We start from the raw sequence: 19,118 nt of genomic DNA, 5'->3' as shown, positions 1-19,118 counted from the left end.
CAATGATTGTGCTGGACGCAGATCTGCCGGTGGCGTTGATCACGGCGTGACCTGGAGCCTAGAATTGTGGCTTTGATGGAGGGTAGCTGGAACGACAGAAACCGAAGGAGCGTGACGTTTTGTTTGGCTTTTGGAATTTTCTATTTACGGTGCCTAGGGTTCCAAAAAAACCTAGGTCTCCCCTCATCTGTTAACACATTTGGGCCTCATGGGCCCCGAGTGTAATGGGTCTACTGGGCTTAAGCTAAAACCGGGTGTAGGCTGTTAGGTCAAATGTAAACGGGTAGTGGGTTTAGGTATTTGGGCTGCTGGGTTATGTATTATTTTTTGTTTTGGGCTCTGTATATAGACTGTTTAAATAAATAAACATTTATTTATTTATTTAACTCTCATCAACTAGTACTATTTTGATATGAACTTTTAGAAGGAATTCATCCGGGCAGATTTGGGCTATTACAGCTGCCCCTCTTGTCTCATTGCTATATATAATAGAAATCGAGCAAAAACTATAAAAGGACCAAATTTGCCCGGCCTTATCGAATCATGGTCTTCAAGATGCTCATTGCAAACTCAAAACTGTCATGCTGATATCTTCGATCTGTTCTCCGTCGAACACAGAGATGCCAAATATGCTTCTTCGATTTGTTCTCTGACAACACAGAGATGCCAAACCATCTTAGATTTGCTTCAGCATAAACATGTGAAAACCAAATCTACTGTGTTTTCGATTTGATCCTTGTGAACACAAGGATGCCAAATCATCTTGTATCTGCTTCAGTAAAATCATCTGAAGGTTAGATCTGCTATGTATCTGCTCTCCGTCGAAATGGAGATGCCAGATCTGTTATCTTGGATCTGCTTTGGTGTGAGAACATCCGAAAGTCAAATCTGCTATGTCTTTGATTTGTTCCTTATAAATACAAGAATGCCAAATCATCTTGGATTTGCTTCAGTATAAACATCTGAAAGTTAGATTTGCTATGTATCTATTCTCTGTCAAAATGGAGATGCCAGATCTGTTATCTTGGATCTGCTTTGGTGTGAGAACATCCGAAAGTCAAATCTACTATGTCTTCGATTTGTTCCTTGTAAACACAAGAATGCCAAATCATCTTGGATCTGCTTCAGTATAAACATCTGAAGGTTAGATTTGCTATGTATCTGCTCTCCGTCGAAATGGAGATGCCAGATCTGTTATCTTGGATCTGCTTTGGTGTGAGAACATCCGAAAGTCAAATCTGCTATGTCTTCAATTTGCTCCTCGTCGAAGATAGAAAAGCCAAATCTTGTTATTTTGGACCTGCTTCAGTGTAAACACATGAAGCCAGATCTGCTATGCTTTGGTCTATTACCCTATCGCTTAGGGGGTTAAGGCACCTCATCCCAGACCTACATTGCCTTTAGAATGCATATGTGCTTATGCTTGATGATTAGGATGCTATAATCGAAGTGAGTCACATGCTCCTAATTAGACATGTTATGATTCAAAAATGTTATGAATATGACTCCTATTTTAGACGTCACCACTCATTCCTTCGTTTATCCTTACTTCTCTCAAAGTATTATTCCTGCTCAGCTTATAGGCCTGTACCACTCTTCAAATGCTACGACTCACTGAGAATATTTGTAAGATGATCTTTTCTTAGAATCGAATCGTTTGATTTGTCCAATCATCATTTCGTACTGGAAGAAAGAAATTCCTCAAGTTCTTTCAACCCTCACTTACGTGAATTTCTCGAACAATTGTCCTATTTTATTTTCCTGTGTCCTCTAGAAATTTCCAGAGTAATGCGCAAAACTTCAGTTGTGAAAATTGTTTAGTTCATCTATCACTATTTCAATGCAACATACTTTAAGAATAATGGAAGATGAATTAATTTTGAGAATAACTAAATTTGAATGAATTTGTCAAAAATACAAGGGAAATTAATCTGAAAGCCTATCTTTGAGAAGAAATAGAATCTAAAGATAGCAAACAGGACAAATGTTAGATGCCCTAGATATCGCCGCCTGAACGTCTATACACCAGCTTGATGAAGTCTTTCTTGAATTCAGCATGTGTTTAAAAGATCCAAAGTACTTTTTTGATGCCCCAATATGCAATGCGCTTCACTCTTCGTTGAATCAGATATAGCAAGATTACCGTGTGTTCTTCAAAGTTTGAGCTGCCCTTTCGGGTTTTCAACTCAAAACCCCTTTGGTCACAAGGCACCCTTTGCGGGTTTTCACCTTGGCCTCTCCATTTTTTTTTCAAAAACTCAAGGCGCCATTTGCGGGTTTTCACCCTGAATGCTTCTCCTTTATACAAAGTAATTTTTGACTGAGTCTGAATTCACTGGATTAGGCAAACTCTTCCCATCTATTTCTGCTAAGATCAATGCACCCCAAGAGAAAGCCTTTTTCACGACATACGGCCCTTCCCAATTCGGCATACATTTTCCTCTAAAGTTCTTCTGAATGGGAAGGATCTTTTTCAACACAAGATTCCCCTCACGGAATTCTCTTGGTCACACTTTCTTGTCATAAGCCCGCATCATTTGCTTCTGATACATCTGACCATGACGAATAGCCCTTAGCCTCTCTTCTTCGATCAAGTTCGACTGATCATATCGTGATTGTATCCATTCAGCCTCATCCAACTTTATTTCTGACAAGACTCAGAGAGACGGTATCTCTACTTCAATGGGTAACACTGCTTCTATCCCATAAACCAATGAGAAGGGAGTTGCCCCTGTAGAAGTTCTAACGGACGTTCGATAAACTAAGAGTGCAAATGGTAATTTCTCATGCCAATCTTTATAAGTCCCAGTCATCTTCCCCATTATCCTCTTAATGTTCTTGTTGGCTGCTTCTACTGCCCCATTCATTTTTGGGCGATACGGAGAAGAGTTATGATGCTTAATTTTGAACTGACTACAAACTTCTGCTATCGTTCTGTTGTTCAAGTTCAATGCATTGTCTGATATGATTCTTTCAGGCATCCCATATCGACAAATGATCTATTTCTTCAAGAATCGACTCACAGCCGACTTAGTAACATTTGCATAAGAAGCGACCTCTACCCATTTTGTGAAGTAGTCAATGACCACGAAGATAAACCGATGTCAATTCAAAGCTTTCGGTGATATTGGCCCAATGACATCCATGCCTACATGGAAAAGGGCCATGGAGAAGTCATGACATGTAAAGGTGAAGGTGGTACATGTATCTTGTCTCCATAAATTTGACATTTATGGCATTTCTTGGCGTAGTTGATACAATCCCCTTCCATGGTAGACCAATAATATCCAAACCTCATGATTTGTCTAGCCATCGTGAAACCATTAGCGTGTGTCCCACAAACACCTTCGTGAACTTCTTCCAAAATTAACTTAGCGTCCACGGCGTCAACACATCTCAACAGTACTTGGTCCTTTCTTCTTTTGTACAAGATGTCCCCGTCCAAAACATAATCGCAAGCTAATCTCCTTAAAGTTCGTTTATCATTTTCAGTTGCTTGTTCTGGGTATTTACAATCTCTCACATATTGCAATATATCCTGATACCAAGGGTTATCATCCTTTTCCTCTTCCTCAATGTTACAACAATGAGTTGGAGCCTCAAAGATACTCATCTGAATGGGTCTCATTTCTTCCTCTTTATTCACTTTAATCATTGAAGCCAAAGTTGCTAGAGCATCTGCCATTTGGTTTTCGTCTCGTGGGATATAGTTGAATGCGATGTCATCGAACTCCTCAAGTAACCCAGAACTACCTTTTGATAATTAATCAATTTAGGATCCCTTATCTCTCATTCTCCTCTAAGCTGGTAAATCAGCAATGCAGAGTCTCCATATACTCCCAAGGTTCTTATTCCTCGCTCTATAGCCACTCGGAGTCCCATGATGCATGCTTCATACTCGGCTATATTGTTTGTGCAATCAAAATCTAGCTTGCATGTGAATGGATAACAATCACCATTTGGGGATTCCAGGACTGCCCAAATTCCATTTCCCACTCATTAAATGCCCCATCAAAGCTCAACTTCCAAGGATGATCCTCTGTAGCTGTTACACACATCAACTCCTCATTTAGGAAATCAAAATTCAATGGCTCGTAGTCTTCTAGCGCTCTGCTAGCTACGAATTCTGCTATCACGCTTCCTTTTATAGCCTTTTGACTCACATAGACTATATCAAATTCTGAAAGTAGTATTTTCCATCTCGCCATTCTCCCATTCAACGTTGCTGACTCCATCATATATTTCAAAGGATCAAGTTTTGAAATAAGCCAAGTAGTATGATATAGCATATACTGTCTTAACCTCCGAGTTGTCCAAATCAGAGTGCAACACAATTTTTCGATAGGCGAGTATCTCATTTCACATTGAGTGAATTTTTTACTGAGGTAATATATCGCCTTCTCCTTCCTTCCTGACTCATCATGTTGGCCAAGCACACATCCCATGGAATTGCTGAATACTGAGAAGTACAGTATTAGTGGTCTATTTGGACTGGGCGGAGATAATACCGGAGCATTCAACAAGTACTGTTTGACCTTTTCAAAAGTGTTTTGGCATTCCTCATCCCAAGTACCTTCGTTGTGCTTTCTAAGGAGGCGAAAGATAGGATCACACTTCTCAGTTAGTTGTGAAATAAATCGAGCAATGTAATTCAGTCTTCCTAGGAATCCTCGAACTTTCCTCTGAGTTTGTGGTAGAGGTAATTCTCGTATGGCTCTGACCTTGTCTGAGTCAACTTCAATTCCCTTTCCATTGACTACAAAGCCTAATAAATTTCCCGATCTAGCTCCAAAGGTACACTTTGCTGGATTGAGCTTCAACTGAAACTTTCTCAATCTCAAAAACAATCTTCTCAAGACTTCAATGTGCTCTTTCTCTGTTCGCGACTTGGCAATCATATCATCAACATACACCTCAATATCCTTATGTATCATGTCGTGGAACAAGTTCACCATGGCCCGCTGGTATGTTGGCCCCACATTCTTCAATCCAAATGGCATTACTTTATAGCAGAAGGTACCCCACAAGGTTATGAAGGTAGTTTTATCCATGTCCTCTGGATGCATTTTTATCTGATTGTACCCTGAGAAACCATCCATGAAAGAGAACAACGAATATCCTGCCGTGTTGTCTACTAAAGTGTCGATGTGTGGCAAAGGAAAATTATCCTTTGAACTAGCTTTGTTCAGATCTCTGTAATCACGCATATTCGTATCTTCCCATCCTTTTTAGGAACAGGCACAATGTTAGCTACCCATTCCGAGTACTTTACCTCTTGTAAGAAACCCGCATCGAACTGCTTCTTAACTTCATCCTTTATTTTCAGAACAATATCTGGCCTCATTCTCTGCAACTTCTGTTGGACAGGCTTACAATCCTGTCTTATTGGAAGACGATGCACCACAATATCAGTATTTAATCCTGGCATAACCTGTTAGGACCATACGAAGAATGTTTCGAGAATTACTCTGAAGAATTCCTAAAGACTACAGGAAATTCCTCTACAGTCCAATTGTTCAGAGAGCTTCCTGATTCGTAAGGGCGAATGCCCTCAAGGTTCCTTTACTCCGATCCTTCATCGTGTGCAACATTAATCTGATGACTCTCTTCTACAAGTAATCCTCTTGATATGAAAGTTTTTGATATAGGAGGGAATGTCATCGATTCCCACCCCACTTCTCTTTCATTTCTCCTTTCTTGGTGCTTCTCGATGTCTTTCCTCCTTTGCTTATAGTCTGGCTTGAAATCCAAACCAAAGCAGTCTTTCTTCTCAATCAACTTTGGGATCTGAGTCCTTTCTTACAGATATTTTCCTAAACTTCTTTCTAGTAAAGCTCCCTTTCCTGCCATCATTTGTAGAGCTATCATTGTAGCTCTTGCTATCCTTAGCACCGGTAGCTCACTCCCTTCTGAAATGAAAGTCACATTTACGAATTCTAAAGAGCGAAAAGAACACTCAATAGATTCTCCATTTGTCTCAACATAAGGGGCCTTACTAGTGACTGCGGCTATAATGTTCTCTTCCGCATTGATGGTTATTAACCATCCATCGGTCACTAATTTCAATTTCTGGTGCAACGACGAGGGCACCACTCCTGCTGAGTGTATCCATGGCCTGCCTAATAAGCAATTGTAGGAAGGCTTGATATCCATTACCAAGAAATCTACTTCATACATGTTCGGCCCGATTTCCAAGGGAATGTTAATTCTTCCAATCACCTTCCTTTCTGTGCCGTCGAAGGCTCTTACCACATTCTGACATGTCTTTATGTGAGAATTGTCAATGGGTAATCTGTTTAATGTAGACAATGGTAGAACATTCAAAGCCGATTCATTATCAATGAGTACGCTTGAGAGTGTGTACCCCTTGCATCGAGTAGTAATATGCAAGGCCTTAGTTGACCCTCTACCCCCCGGTGGGATTTCATCATCATTAAAGTAGATGAAATTATCCGTGCTAATGTTGTTCACCAATCGATCCAGCTTATTAACAGATATGTCATGGGTGACATATGTTTCGTTAAGCACCTTCATCAATGCTTCCCTATGCGCCTCAGAACTTAAAAGTAGAGCCAATACTGATATGCGAGCCGGTTGCTTACACAACTGCTCGACCACGCTATACTCACTATGTTTAAGGAACTTTAGAAATTCCTTAGCCTCCTCCTCCTTTACTGGCTCATTGATGGGTACTTCGGTCTCTTTCTCCTTCTCAACCTCGACACCTTTTGTTTTTGTGGGCTCTATTCTGATGCCCCCCGTATCATAACGCTTCCCACTCCGCATGTGGGAACCTTCCACTTGCACTTCTTCAGATGCGCTGGCTATATTTTCTTCCTCCGGCACTGTCACACTACAGTCATAATTCCATGGCACTCTCTTGCTATCCTTGTAAGGGAAAGGAGTAGGTTTATGGATAATGACCTTGGGCACTGCTGGTGTCCCCACTTCATTATTCCCTGGCAGGGAGATAATGATCCTTGGCCGACTGGTTCCTTTTTGTTCACCTTCCAGTGCACTTATTTCTCTTTTATAAGAGCTACCTTCAAAAATTTGTAACTCTTTATTATCTATAAAGCCTTGCACCAAGGCTCTGAATTCTTCACAATTTTGGGTCTCATGACCCTCTTTTCCATGGAACTCACAGTAGTTCCCTGTTTTTTCTCTTTCTTTCCCAGAGGTTATCATCCCTCTCTTCATCATCTCTTCCCAAATCACCTTCAAAGGCACCCTCACCTCAGCAACATTTTCCTTCATCCTTCTTTCACTAGCCATGCCAATGGCATTCACTCTTTGATTGTCATGATTTGGCAAAGGGTTTTTAGTATTTGGGGTATTATCAAATTTCACAACCTCCATATTGATCAACCTCTCTACGGCCTTCTTGAATCCGGTACAATTTTCAATTGAGTGCCCCGATATTCCGGCGTGGTACTCACATCTGGCATTTCCATCATACCATTTAGGATATGGAGGCTGTAACGGTTTCAAGTGGAAAGGAGCAATAGCATGTGCATCGTATAAGCTTTGATAAAGCTCACAATACGTCACAAGAATAGGTGTGAATTGCATTCTTTCATGCCTTGTGCCTGATTCCTACCTTTGAGAACCCTGTTGCCCACCCGCAGCTACTTTGGGCTGACCAACTATGATCGCCTTTGAATTGAAGCTACTTGTGTTGTTCACCTTATTGTCTTTTCTCTTTGGGGCTAATCTTTTGGCCACTTCCCCCTCAATTTTGCCCCCTCTTATGGCGTTCTCAATCATCTCTCTTGCCATGACTATGTCTGCAAAACTTTTGGTAGTGCTCCTAATCATGTGAGTAATGAATGGAGTCTTCAGAGTGTTGATAAACAACATGGTGATCTCCTTCTCTAATAATGATGGCTGAACTTGCATAGCAACCACTCTCCATCTTTAAGCATATTGCCTAAAATTCTCATTAGGTTTTTTCTCTATGTTTTGTAGCGTAATCCTATCCGGCGTCATGTCAGTCACATGATTGTTCTGTTCCATGAAGGCTTGTGCAAGATCCTTCCACGAATTTATTCTGGCCCGGCTCAACTGATTGTACCACCTGGCTGCTGCTCCCACTAAGCTATCTTGGAAACAATGAATCAACAGTTGATCATTGTTTACGTATCCGGTCATCCTCCTACAGAACATCGTAATGTGGGCCTCTGGGCAATTAGTCCCATAGTACTTTTCAAACTCTGGCATTTTGAATTTATGGGGAGCACCAAGTCTGGGACCAAACTCAAATCTTTGGCATCAACTTCATGATGCCCATCAGCACTCTCTAGAGCCTTAAATTTCTCCTCCAACCATCTACAACGTTCCTCCAACTGCTTTGCAGCTTCGGCTCTCAAATCTTCCTTTTCAGCCACGTCCAAGTCAGGAATGAGAGGATTGGTAGGGTTGTCACCCAAATTGAATCCCGAGCCAGTTGGGTAATCCATATAAATCCCAGTATCAATCGGCCCATGTTGAGGCCTTATATTGACAGATGGTCTTTTGGGAGGTGCCTCAGTTTGTGTAGGCCCGTGAGGTGGAGTAAAGCCTGGAGGATGATCCTCTTTCTCCTCACCAGTGATTGCCATAGGGGCTTTTCCCTTATCCGTGGCCCTCAACAACTGATCCATCTCAGTCATCATATTCTTCTAAGCCTCTAGCATTTGCTCTCTCATGTCGTTTTGGATCTTGGCCAATTGTTCTTGCAATTGGTTTTGCATGTCCTTTTGCAGCTGTTCAAACATTTGATCCATATTCCTAGATTTTGCACGAGTTCCGTACTGATGCGTGGTTTCCAGATTTTCCTTTCTACTTCTATAGTAACTTTAACTAATTAGGGTCTTTCTATAACTTTGAATGCAAATAATGCGATGAAATGCTATGAGATGCAAATGCATGAATGCAAAAAAAGACATCGATTCTGATTCAATCTCATTTAGAAAACTTTATTTAGAAAAAGAATATCTTTACATATAAGAGAATTACAAATACGCTTTCGCCTTAATGCTCAAAGTTTTAACTCTATCTAATAAAAGGGCTAACCCTCGTCCTCTATCCGACGATGACTCGTACGTCAAACTCAATACATCAGCTCGTATTACCAAGTCTTGCACGTGTTCAGCGACTTCTCGAATCTGGGCTACGGCTTATCTAATGACGTGATCCCTTTCTCTGACCTGTCCTCTAGACTGATGAAGCTCTCCCTTCAAATGATCTTCTCGTACCCCAAGCTGCTAGATTAGGAGCTTGCTATCCTGCAATGCTGATTCCAACTCCTCAACTTTGCCTTTTAACTTTTTTACCTCAACAGTAGAATCACGACTTCGATGCAGATGAAGGGGTCGCCCGAGCTCAGTTACTTTAGTCTTTAAACCTTGATTTTCTTTTTCTAAGGTCAAATTCCACGATTGCATCTCTTGGAACTTCTTTTCCGAATATTCGGCTTTAGCTTTTTCCTCTTGGACCTCCTTCTGCCCCTGATCTGAAAACCTTCCTAGTCCTGCTCTTTTCAAAGCTACTTGTGCCCTTTTGTAGTGCTCCTTTAAATTTTCTCGGTCCTTCTCGATCTTCTTTTTTTCTTTCCTCTCTTTTTCGACCTCCATCTTTTGAACATCGACATCTAGGCTCAAGTACATCTTTTCTTCTTCGAGCTTTGCTATCCTCTTCTCGAACTCCAAGTTCTTTCTTTCGAACTCTTGCTTCATGATCTCTAATTTCGAGGGCATCACTTGAAAGTATTCCTCCATCGGTCGAGCTCCTTCCATGCTTGGCCTAGGGATATTGACATTAATCCTTCTACTCTTCCACTCAATGTACTCAGAGGTCGTAGCAGGGTTAATGGCTACTCCTTTCAATCTACAAGTCTGGTTCCAAGCACCAGAGATCTCACTAAATTTCTTCTTGTAATCAGCTCCTCTATACAAGAACTCACTTTGAGCCAGTCCATGAGTTGTTGGTACGAACTGCCTCAATCCATGCTGCCTCAACACCAGCAAAGGGGCATAACTGATGGCACCCCAAATTCCCAATAGAGGGACCCAATCAAAACTGCCACATCGGTAAAGAATCTCACCAGGAATCATCCACGGAGCCCTCCACTCAACATCTTTCGACTGAAGGTTCTGAAGTAGCGCTATCCAATTTTCTTCTGAAACATCAACTCTCCTAGTTGAAGCTGCTATGTCCTTCAATGGAGAGTAATCCTCGAAGAAGACCTGACAAACCACCCTATCTATCAATCGGAAGTGACTGTAGAACCAAGCTAAAAGTAACTGAGCACAACCAACAAACCTGCCCGCGCTGGCCCTCCTACATGCATTCAAGGACCTGAATGTCTCCGCCAAAATATCAGGAACAGAAGTGACCCGTTTGCTTAGTCGATGGAAGAGATCTGTGGTCCCCTCGTCCACATATCCCAAAGCCTTGGGGAAAACCATCAATCCGTATAAGCTTAAGGCAAAAAGTCTACCCTCTTTGCCTCGTCTGGATGTGTCTGGATCAGATCTTTCAGAGCTCCCCACGGAATGCACTTACTCTCACCCTTTTCCTTAATTCTAGCCATGGTCCACTGCTCGCTCATTCCCGTAATAGTCATCAACTTTTTACCAAAGGTTGGGACACAAGCAGCTCGATAATAAATCCTATCACACTAAAATCTAAGACACCGAAGTAAGGTTGTGTACTCCTCCACAGTAGGCACTAAATCTACCTCCCCAAAGGTAAAACAATTGTATGCTGGGTTCCAAAACTAAACGAGAGCTCGAAACAAGTTCTCATCAACCTGAATATCAAACAAATAGGGCAAATCTTCGTACTTACCGTAGAATGATTGCTTGGTCTCATTGCCCCACTGATCTCAAATCGCCTTAAACTCCTGCAGATTATTCTGTGTGACACTGATGCGAGTGTAGTCTGATAGCTCCGACACATATCCCGCAGTTATGCTATCCCTTTTCCTAACTGAGTTTGCTTAGACCATCTATGGACGTTAGCGTTGCCCTCCACTCTATCAAGAAGTCCGTTCTCCATAATAAAACTTTCTAACTTAGAAACTGACTTTGGATCAATACCTTTTAAATACAAAATGACATGCACAAAAGAAAGGAAATAGTCAGTATCATATGATATTAATAAACACAAAGATAACCTAAGTATAATTCTATCTATATTAAACTCTTATGATTTTCTATATGTGGTTTGTTTCTAAAGTTTGAGGTACCCGAACCAGCAGATTCCTCGATCCTCATCCATTATAGGCTTATTTGAATCAAGTTCAGTTCAGGGGAATACATTTCCCTATGGCTATACAGAGATGAAAGTCTCACGAAACCATAGGTACGGATGTATCCCGAAAATGATCCACTATCCTGCACGGAGGTGAAAACCTCAAGAAGGCATAGCATCTCACTCCCACTTAAGGGTGTGACCACAACGGTCATGCAAATGCAATGCGTATCAGAATATAGCAACACATGCAATAATACAAACACATGTAATGCAAAGAGGATTAGATTTTAAAATTTTAATTTCCGACATTAAGACAAGAGATAATCAATTACACGGCTTGACTCTCTTATTATTCCCCAGCGGAGTCGCCAAGCTATCGAGACCATTTTTAAATCGAGTTTTGGAAAATGGGAATTGACTTTAAGAGAAACGAAAACGGGAGTCGCCACCAATCTTTTTAGGTGTGATTGGATCACCTTATAAAATTTTTGTTTTAAAACATTAATTTTGGTCTACATAAGTCGAGAAAATGGATTTGGGAGTCGGTTACGTACGAGGAAGGGTTAGCACCCTCGTAACGCCCAAAAAAATTGGTACCTAGTTGATTATCAAGCATCTTTAATGTCGGAAATTTTGAAAGTTCTAAGATACAATCCTCTTTTGAATATTTTAATTTTGAAAATTAGAGTTCACTTGTATCAAATGAATCAAAATATTACATCCAATAAGTTAGGAAGTAATATTTTTAAGTCATTCGAAACTAAGCTAGCCTTCCTTGAAAATCCCTATCTCGAAACGACAAAACGCCATATCCAGTAAGTTAGGATACAACGCTTTGAAATTCCAAGGCAGTTGCTCGTATTTTGAAAACTCGAAAACTTAGAAGGGTGCTTGATTATTCTAACACAGCGAGAAAAGTTGCAACCCAGTAAGTTAGGGCACTACTTTTCTTGAAGCTTCCAAACACCAAACGTTGCCATTTTATTTTTGAAAACTTTAGAATCTTGTTTTTGATTAATGCATGAGGGATCATATTAACATTATGGAATAACATACAAGATTGCATATTATCATAATAGGTTAGTAAAAGTATGAATTTAAACATATTTTAAACAACAAACATGGCACATTTAAAACATGTAAAACATACACACAAAAGACATTTGACATACATTAGAAATGAATAAGTGAGCATATATATAAGGTATAACTCTATATACATTTTAATAAGTTAACAGACAAAAGATGATACATGGCATAAAATTTAACATAAACATATCAACATACATATCAATTCTAAAATACAACCTTTAATAATCATAAAATAGTATTTAATATATAAATGATATGTTCAATATATGTGTGAAAGAATTAATGTATATTAAAATGTAATATAACGTAAGTAATTATTGATAAAATATACCTAAAATATAAATTAAAAAAAAAGCTTAAAATAAGTTATGTATAATAATATAATATGAATAAAATAAGGAAATATAAAATAATAATAATAATAATATAATAAGTATTTTGCATATAAAAGTATGGCAGCATAATTAGAAAAAAAAAGGATATATACATAATAAAATATATGTAAAAGAATATATAAGAAAAATAAATATTATAAGGAATATTATATAATAAAATATAGTATGTAATAAAATATAAATAATTATAATGAAATATAATATGGTATACATATAATAATAGTAATAATGTAACAAATATATAATAAAATAAAAAATACAACATATAATGAAATTTATGAATGTATATATAATGTTAAAAATAATACAAATAAAACAATATATTATTAAATATAACTAATGTTTTTAAAAATATATATATATATAAAATAAAAAGGACTAAAATTGGATTCAATTAAGAAATTTGGGGGTTAATTTGCAAAATAATAAAAATTCTGGGCCTGATTGAAATGCGCATTAAAATAGAGGGACTCACTGGGCTATTTGCCCTAATCCCAAAACGATACCGTTTCCCCTAATACGGTTTTAAATCACTGTGAGGGCCAAATTGAAACAGAATTAAAACATTAAAGCTAAATTAAAAAATAAATAAAATGAAATTAAAAATATAAAAAATGCGAGAGGACCAATTGGGCAATTAACCCATTTTATAAAAAACACGCGGATCCTCCCCGGGTAATCGGGTCAACACGCGAATCCTCAGGTCTTAAAACGAAGTCGTTTTTTAAGCTTATTGACTTAAGCCAAAACGACACCGTTTCTTTTAGGCTATATAAACCAAATTTTAAGCTTGAAAATCATTTTTACACTGGTAAAAAAAAACTTAAAGAAATCCTCTGCAGGAGGATTCGGGGTCGTCCTCAGAACCTTGTTGGGCCCCCATTCTTAGGCTCCTATGCCCACACGCCACCGCGAGGACCACCACGCACGGTGATCGGAGGGTTAAAAACCCTCGTCCTTTCTAGCGAATCACAGGTAACTCTCTTCCTCTTAATATTTCCTTAGTTTTTTTTTAAAAAATGCTTCGTATACCAGTCAGAAAATAATTAACAAAATATGACATATAAATCACCTTAAGAAACTGTTTGCAATCCTGAATGTATTCGTATGTCTGTTGCTTTTATTTTCTAAAAAAAAAATCCGGTCCTTTACATCGTATTTGATTCAGGCTTTTATAGCCACTGTTTACAATACATTTTGGGAAGAAATCTTTTATTTCTTCCCATTTTTTGTTTGTTTGCTGCTGTTTCTTTCTCTTGTGCAGTTATTCGCGAGGAAAATTCGGCGATGATCGTGCTGGACGCAGATCTGCCGGTGGCGTTGATCACGGAGTTACCTGGAGCTTGGAATCGTGGCTTTGATGGAGGGTAGCTGGAACGACAGAAACCGAAGGAACGTGACATTTGGTTTGGCTTCTGGAATTTTCTGTTTACGATGCTTAGGGTTCCAAAAAAACCTAGGTCTCCCCTAATCTGTTAACACATTTGGGCCTCTTGGGCACCGAGTGTAATGGGTCTGCTGGGCTTAAGCTAAAACCGGGTATAGGCAGTTAGGTCAAATGTAAACGGGTAATGGGTTTAGGTATTTGGGCTGCTTGGTTATGTATTATTTTTTGTTTTGGGCTCTGTATATGGACTGTTTAAATAAATAAACATTTATTTATTTTTTTATTTTTTAAGGCCCGGGCATATTTGGGCTATTACAAAAATATTTAAAAGTTTTAAATAATTTCAATAATTTTTAATTTTTTTAAAAAAATATAATATTTTTTTGAAGTTTTTAAAATTTTAAAAATTAGTTAAATGCTAATGTGGTATCCATATGACAATCCATGGGTATAAATATCAGCAAAGTTAAAATATGTTAATCTTTTCTGTCAATTTAGGAGTGATTTGATAAAAAACTCAAGTTTAAAAGTTAAAAAACCAAAAAATAAAATGTGAGGCTGAAATGATTTTTTTTTATTATAAGTTTTTAAAATTTATTTTACCTTTATCACTTTATAAATTTTTTTTAAGGTATAAAGATAAAGTTAATTTCTTACATTTACTAATTTTGTCATTTTAGCTTTTATTTTTCTTTTAGATCACTTTGGTCCTCAATCTTTAAAATGTGAAATTACTTTTCTAGAAAAAATTATCATTGCATCTATTTTTCATCAAATATGTTTAAAACTTTTTTTTTCCAAATATGCTAAGTAGAAAATATTTATATTTATAAATATGTCTTCTATAAAAATATTTATTTTCAAAATTGTTTTAAATAAAAAATATATATAAAAACTATTCAAAACCTTATAGAAATAATTATTTTTAAATTTAAGAAAATTTATACATTACTTTAAAAATTTTAAAACTTCATTATAAAAAGCATAAAATAATTAGATATTTTTTAATTTATAGACACAATCAACCATGCGTCAAAGATAAGCAAATTAGTATATATATTACCGGCCTAAGATTAATGTTGATGTAAAGAATTTAAAATGACGATATTTGACACTCTAAATGAATGTTGCGTGTATTGTCAAAACTATTTTTAATTTAACACACTTTTATTAATATAATTTTAAGTAAAAAGGAAAATCATGTTTTAGACAATTTTCTTACAATTTAAAGTAGTTGTACTTCATATGGTTTACAAAACTACTTTTTAATGAAATTCGTAAAGTTATTCAATTTAAAAAAATTTTATTAGTTTTTAAAAAAAATTTCTAATCGTACATATATATATATATTACAAACCATATATATGTATATTACTATATTATATTATACCATAAGGTCTAAGACCTAAACTTGATACGTACAACTTATTTAATTGACAGATTGATAATTATTATTTTAAAAAGTTTTAAATAAATAAAAGTTAAAATCATAAGTAAAATTTGAAAGAGTTAGATAGATTTTAAAATTTTACATAAATTCTTTAGGTAAGAAAATAAAATTTTATAAAATTATAAAATTTTTCATAAATTTTTTAAAATTTATAAAATAAATCTATATAAATGCCCACAGCTATCGTATGAAATAATAGTATTTTCATTTCTTTATTTTTGACATATCTTTTTCTATATTCTAACTTTCATGTTTATTATGTGTCATCTATACTTTTAAATTTTGTAAAATAACGAATTTCAGCCTGTCTTGTTAAAATTATTTTTACATTTTAATGCATTTTTAATAGTTTCATTTTAAATAAAATTAAAATCATGTTTAATTTTTTTAAAAAAGAAAACATGTCAAAAAAAATTTTTAAAAATTAAAATATTTCTACATGATATAGTTTAATGAAATTCATATAAATTATTCTATTAATAATTATATTAATTAAGCTAATTTCATTTAATTAAAGCCTAATTGAACACGTTACTAGGCTCACAAGTATTCTTAATAATTATTTTTAAACTTATTTCACTAAGATGAAGGCCCTATAACTCACTTTTCCGGTGCCCGTGAATTTTGGGTCATTACAATCTCCTTCTGCATTTGTTCCAATTTTTCCAACCTTTGATCCATAGCTTTGGTTTTTCTACGTGTGTAGTAGTGATGTTCCAGGGTAACTATAATACGATTTCTAATTAATTAGGGTTCTTTTGTGAAATTTAATGCACATGATGCGATGTAATGCAAATACATGAGATGAATGCAAAACTAAAAAGGCGTCAATTCTGATCCAATTCCATTTACAATAACTTTATTAGAAAATTAAATCCTTTACATAAAACAAATCATATATATGACTTTGCCTGGATGCTCAAAGTTTTAACTCTTTTAAGAAGCCAAGCCAGCTCACGACCCCGGTCTGACTCTAACTCATATTTCACACTTAGCACATCAGCTTGAACTGCTAAAGGTCTGTAAATGATTCGGCCACCACTCGTATCTGAGTCAAAGCCTTACCCATAACATAATCCCTATCCCTGACCTGGTTTTGCGATCGACGAAGCTACTCCTTCCACTGTTCATTATTCAACTCAAGGAATTCAATTTGAAGTTCACAGTTCTGTAGTGTAATCTCGAGTTCTTCTACCTTTCCTTTCAAATCCTTGATCCTGCTCAGGTTGGCCCTTAATTCAATGTTAGAGTTACAACCACGACGCTGATGTAGTGCCTTTTCTAACTCCGCTACCCGAGCTACTAACATCTCCTTCTCATTTTGGCTCTCAACCAAGCTCTTTTTTAAAGCGTTTTCTCGTGCTCGAGAATCATGGAACCTTTTCTCCCACTGATCGACTCTAGCCTTTTCTTCTTGGATTTCTTGTCACTACTGCTCTGACGTCTTTCCCAATCCGGCAGTTCTTATCGACATACGCAGCTTCTTGTAATCAGTTTTCAAGCTGTCCAAATCCTTCTCGGTGTTCCTCTTTCCCTTTCTTAATTTCTCGTCCTCGAGTTTCTGAACATCGGCCTCTAACCTGAAATGTATCTTTTCCTCCTCCAATTGTTCTATCTTCTTTCCTAACTCCAAATGTCTCTTTTCGAAGTCCTGTTTTATGATTTCTAGCTCGGAGGGACTATTTGCAGGTATTCTTCCATCGGTCGAGCGCCTTCTTGACTTGGCCCGGGAATATTATCATTGATTCTTCTACTCCACCATGCATCATATTTGAGGGTCATCATTGAATCTACGACAACTCTTTTTATCCGGTGAGTCTGATTCCAAGCATTAGAATCCCCTTAATCCTTTTCTTGTAGTTATCTCCTCCATACGAAAATTCACATTGAGCTAGCCCATGTGTTGTCGGTATGAACTATCTTAATCTGTATTGCCTCAGCACGAGCAAAGGAGCATACCCAACTGCTCCCCAAATTCCCAGCAGAGGGACCCAGTCAAAACTCCCACATTGATAAAGAATTTTGTCATGAACCAACCAAGGAGCTCTCCACTCAACGTCCTCTTCCTGGAGATTTTGAAGGAGCGCGATCCAATTTTCTTCTGGTATGTCATCTCTCCTGGGCACGGCCGCTATCTCCTTTAACGAGGAGTAATTCTCAGAGAAAACCCGATAAGAAACTTTATCCACCTTCCATAAATAACTGTGGAACCAAGCTAACAACAACTGTGCACACCCTATAAATCTGCCATCGCCGACTCTCCTGCATGTATTCAAAGATCTAAATGTCTCGGCCAAGATCGCAGGAACATGTGTGACCCCTTTGTCAAGTCGGTCGAAGAGATCCGAGATCACCTCATCTGCATACCCTAATGCCCTAAGGAAAATCATTAATCCATAGATGCTCAAAGTAAAAATGTCGGCTCTCTTCTTTGTATCAAGATGCACTAGAATCAAATCCCTCAAATTTCTCCATGGGATGCATTTACACTCACCTTTTTACTTGACCCTTGTTGCAATCCACTGTTCACTCATCCCTGTAATATTCATCAATTTCTTCCAAAAGGTCGGGACATAAGCGGCTCTCGAATAGGCCTTATCGACTTGGATCTTTAGACAACGAAGTAAAGCTGTATATTCTTCTACAGTGGGCACCAAATCTACCCTCCCAAAGGTAAAACAACTATAGGCAGGATTCCAATACTAAGCGAGGGCCCGAAATAAATGCTCGTTTACCTTGATGTCAAGTAGGTAAGGCAAATCCCCATAATTACAATAAAACAACTGCTTAGTCTCTTCATCCCACTAGTCCCATATCTCTTTTAATTCCTGAAGATTATTTTGCATCACGCTAATGCAGGTGTAATCCCATAATTTGATGTATACTCCTCAGCTAGACTATCCCCTTTCTCTAATTGCGTTTTCTCTAACAATATATGGACAGTCGCATTATCTTTCACTTTATTAAGAAATTCGTTCTCCATGACAAGCTATTTAAATTAGTAATCGAACGTGAATCGACACCTCATTAAAATGAAATGACATGCTATCATAGCCAAAATAAAACACTACAAGTCAGTATCATATACCAAAAATAAAATTCAAAGCAAATGAAAAATAATCAAGCCCCTATTTGGGTGACTGCTAGGGTTTGGCGTAGTTCTACATAGGGTAAGCTCTTAGGGCTTTCTACATGTGGTTTGGTTCTAAAGTAAAGGTATCCGAACCGGTAGATTCCTCGATCATCACCCATTATAGGCTCATACGGACCGAGTTTAGTCCAGGGGAATACATTTCCCTATAGCTGCACGGAGATGAAAATCTCACGAAGACATAGGTGCGGATGTATCCTAAAAGCGATCCACAATCCTACTCGGAGGTGAAAACCTCACGAAGGAGTAGCTTCTCACTCCTACTTAAAAGGGGTAAAACCAGGCGATCGTTATGTAATATGATGTGAGCGGACTCTAAAGGACTCGAACCACAACAAACATATGAGATGACACAAACAAATGTAATAAAAGGATCGCAGACTTTCAAATCTGATTTTTAATTTC

The 19,118-nt window shown here is 37.5% G+C and overlaps 1 protein-coding gene across 1 annotated transcript; it reads right to left on the bottom strand.

The window, feature by feature from the left end:
- Positions 1–5,562: 5,562 nt before the first annotated feature.
- Positions 5,563–7,572, bottom strand: LOC107942231 (uncharacterized). The gene is made up of 3 exons (XM_016875864.1): positions 6,220–7,572; positions 6,044–6,115; positions 5,563–5,739 (listed from the first exon to the last, which is right to left on the bottom strand). The coding sequence occupies exons 1-3, from the start codon at positions 7,570–7,572 to the stop codon at positions 5,563–5,565; spliced, it is 1,602 nt and encodes a 533-aa protein (XP_016731353.1).
- Positions 7,573–19,118: the final 11,546 nt, after the last annotated feature.

The sequence above is a fragment of the Gossypium hirsutum genome, chromosome A11, assembly GCF_007990345.1.
Source record: "Gossypium hirsutum isolate 1008001.06 chromosome A11, Gossypium_hirsutum_v2.1, whole genome shotgun sequence".
In the NCBI taxonomy this organism is placed as follows: domain Eukaryota; kingdom Viridiplantae; phylum Streptophyta; class Magnoliopsida; order Malvales; family Malvaceae; genus Gossypium; species Gossypium hirsutum.
This window is presented reverse-complemented; position numbering and strand designations above follow the sequence as displayed.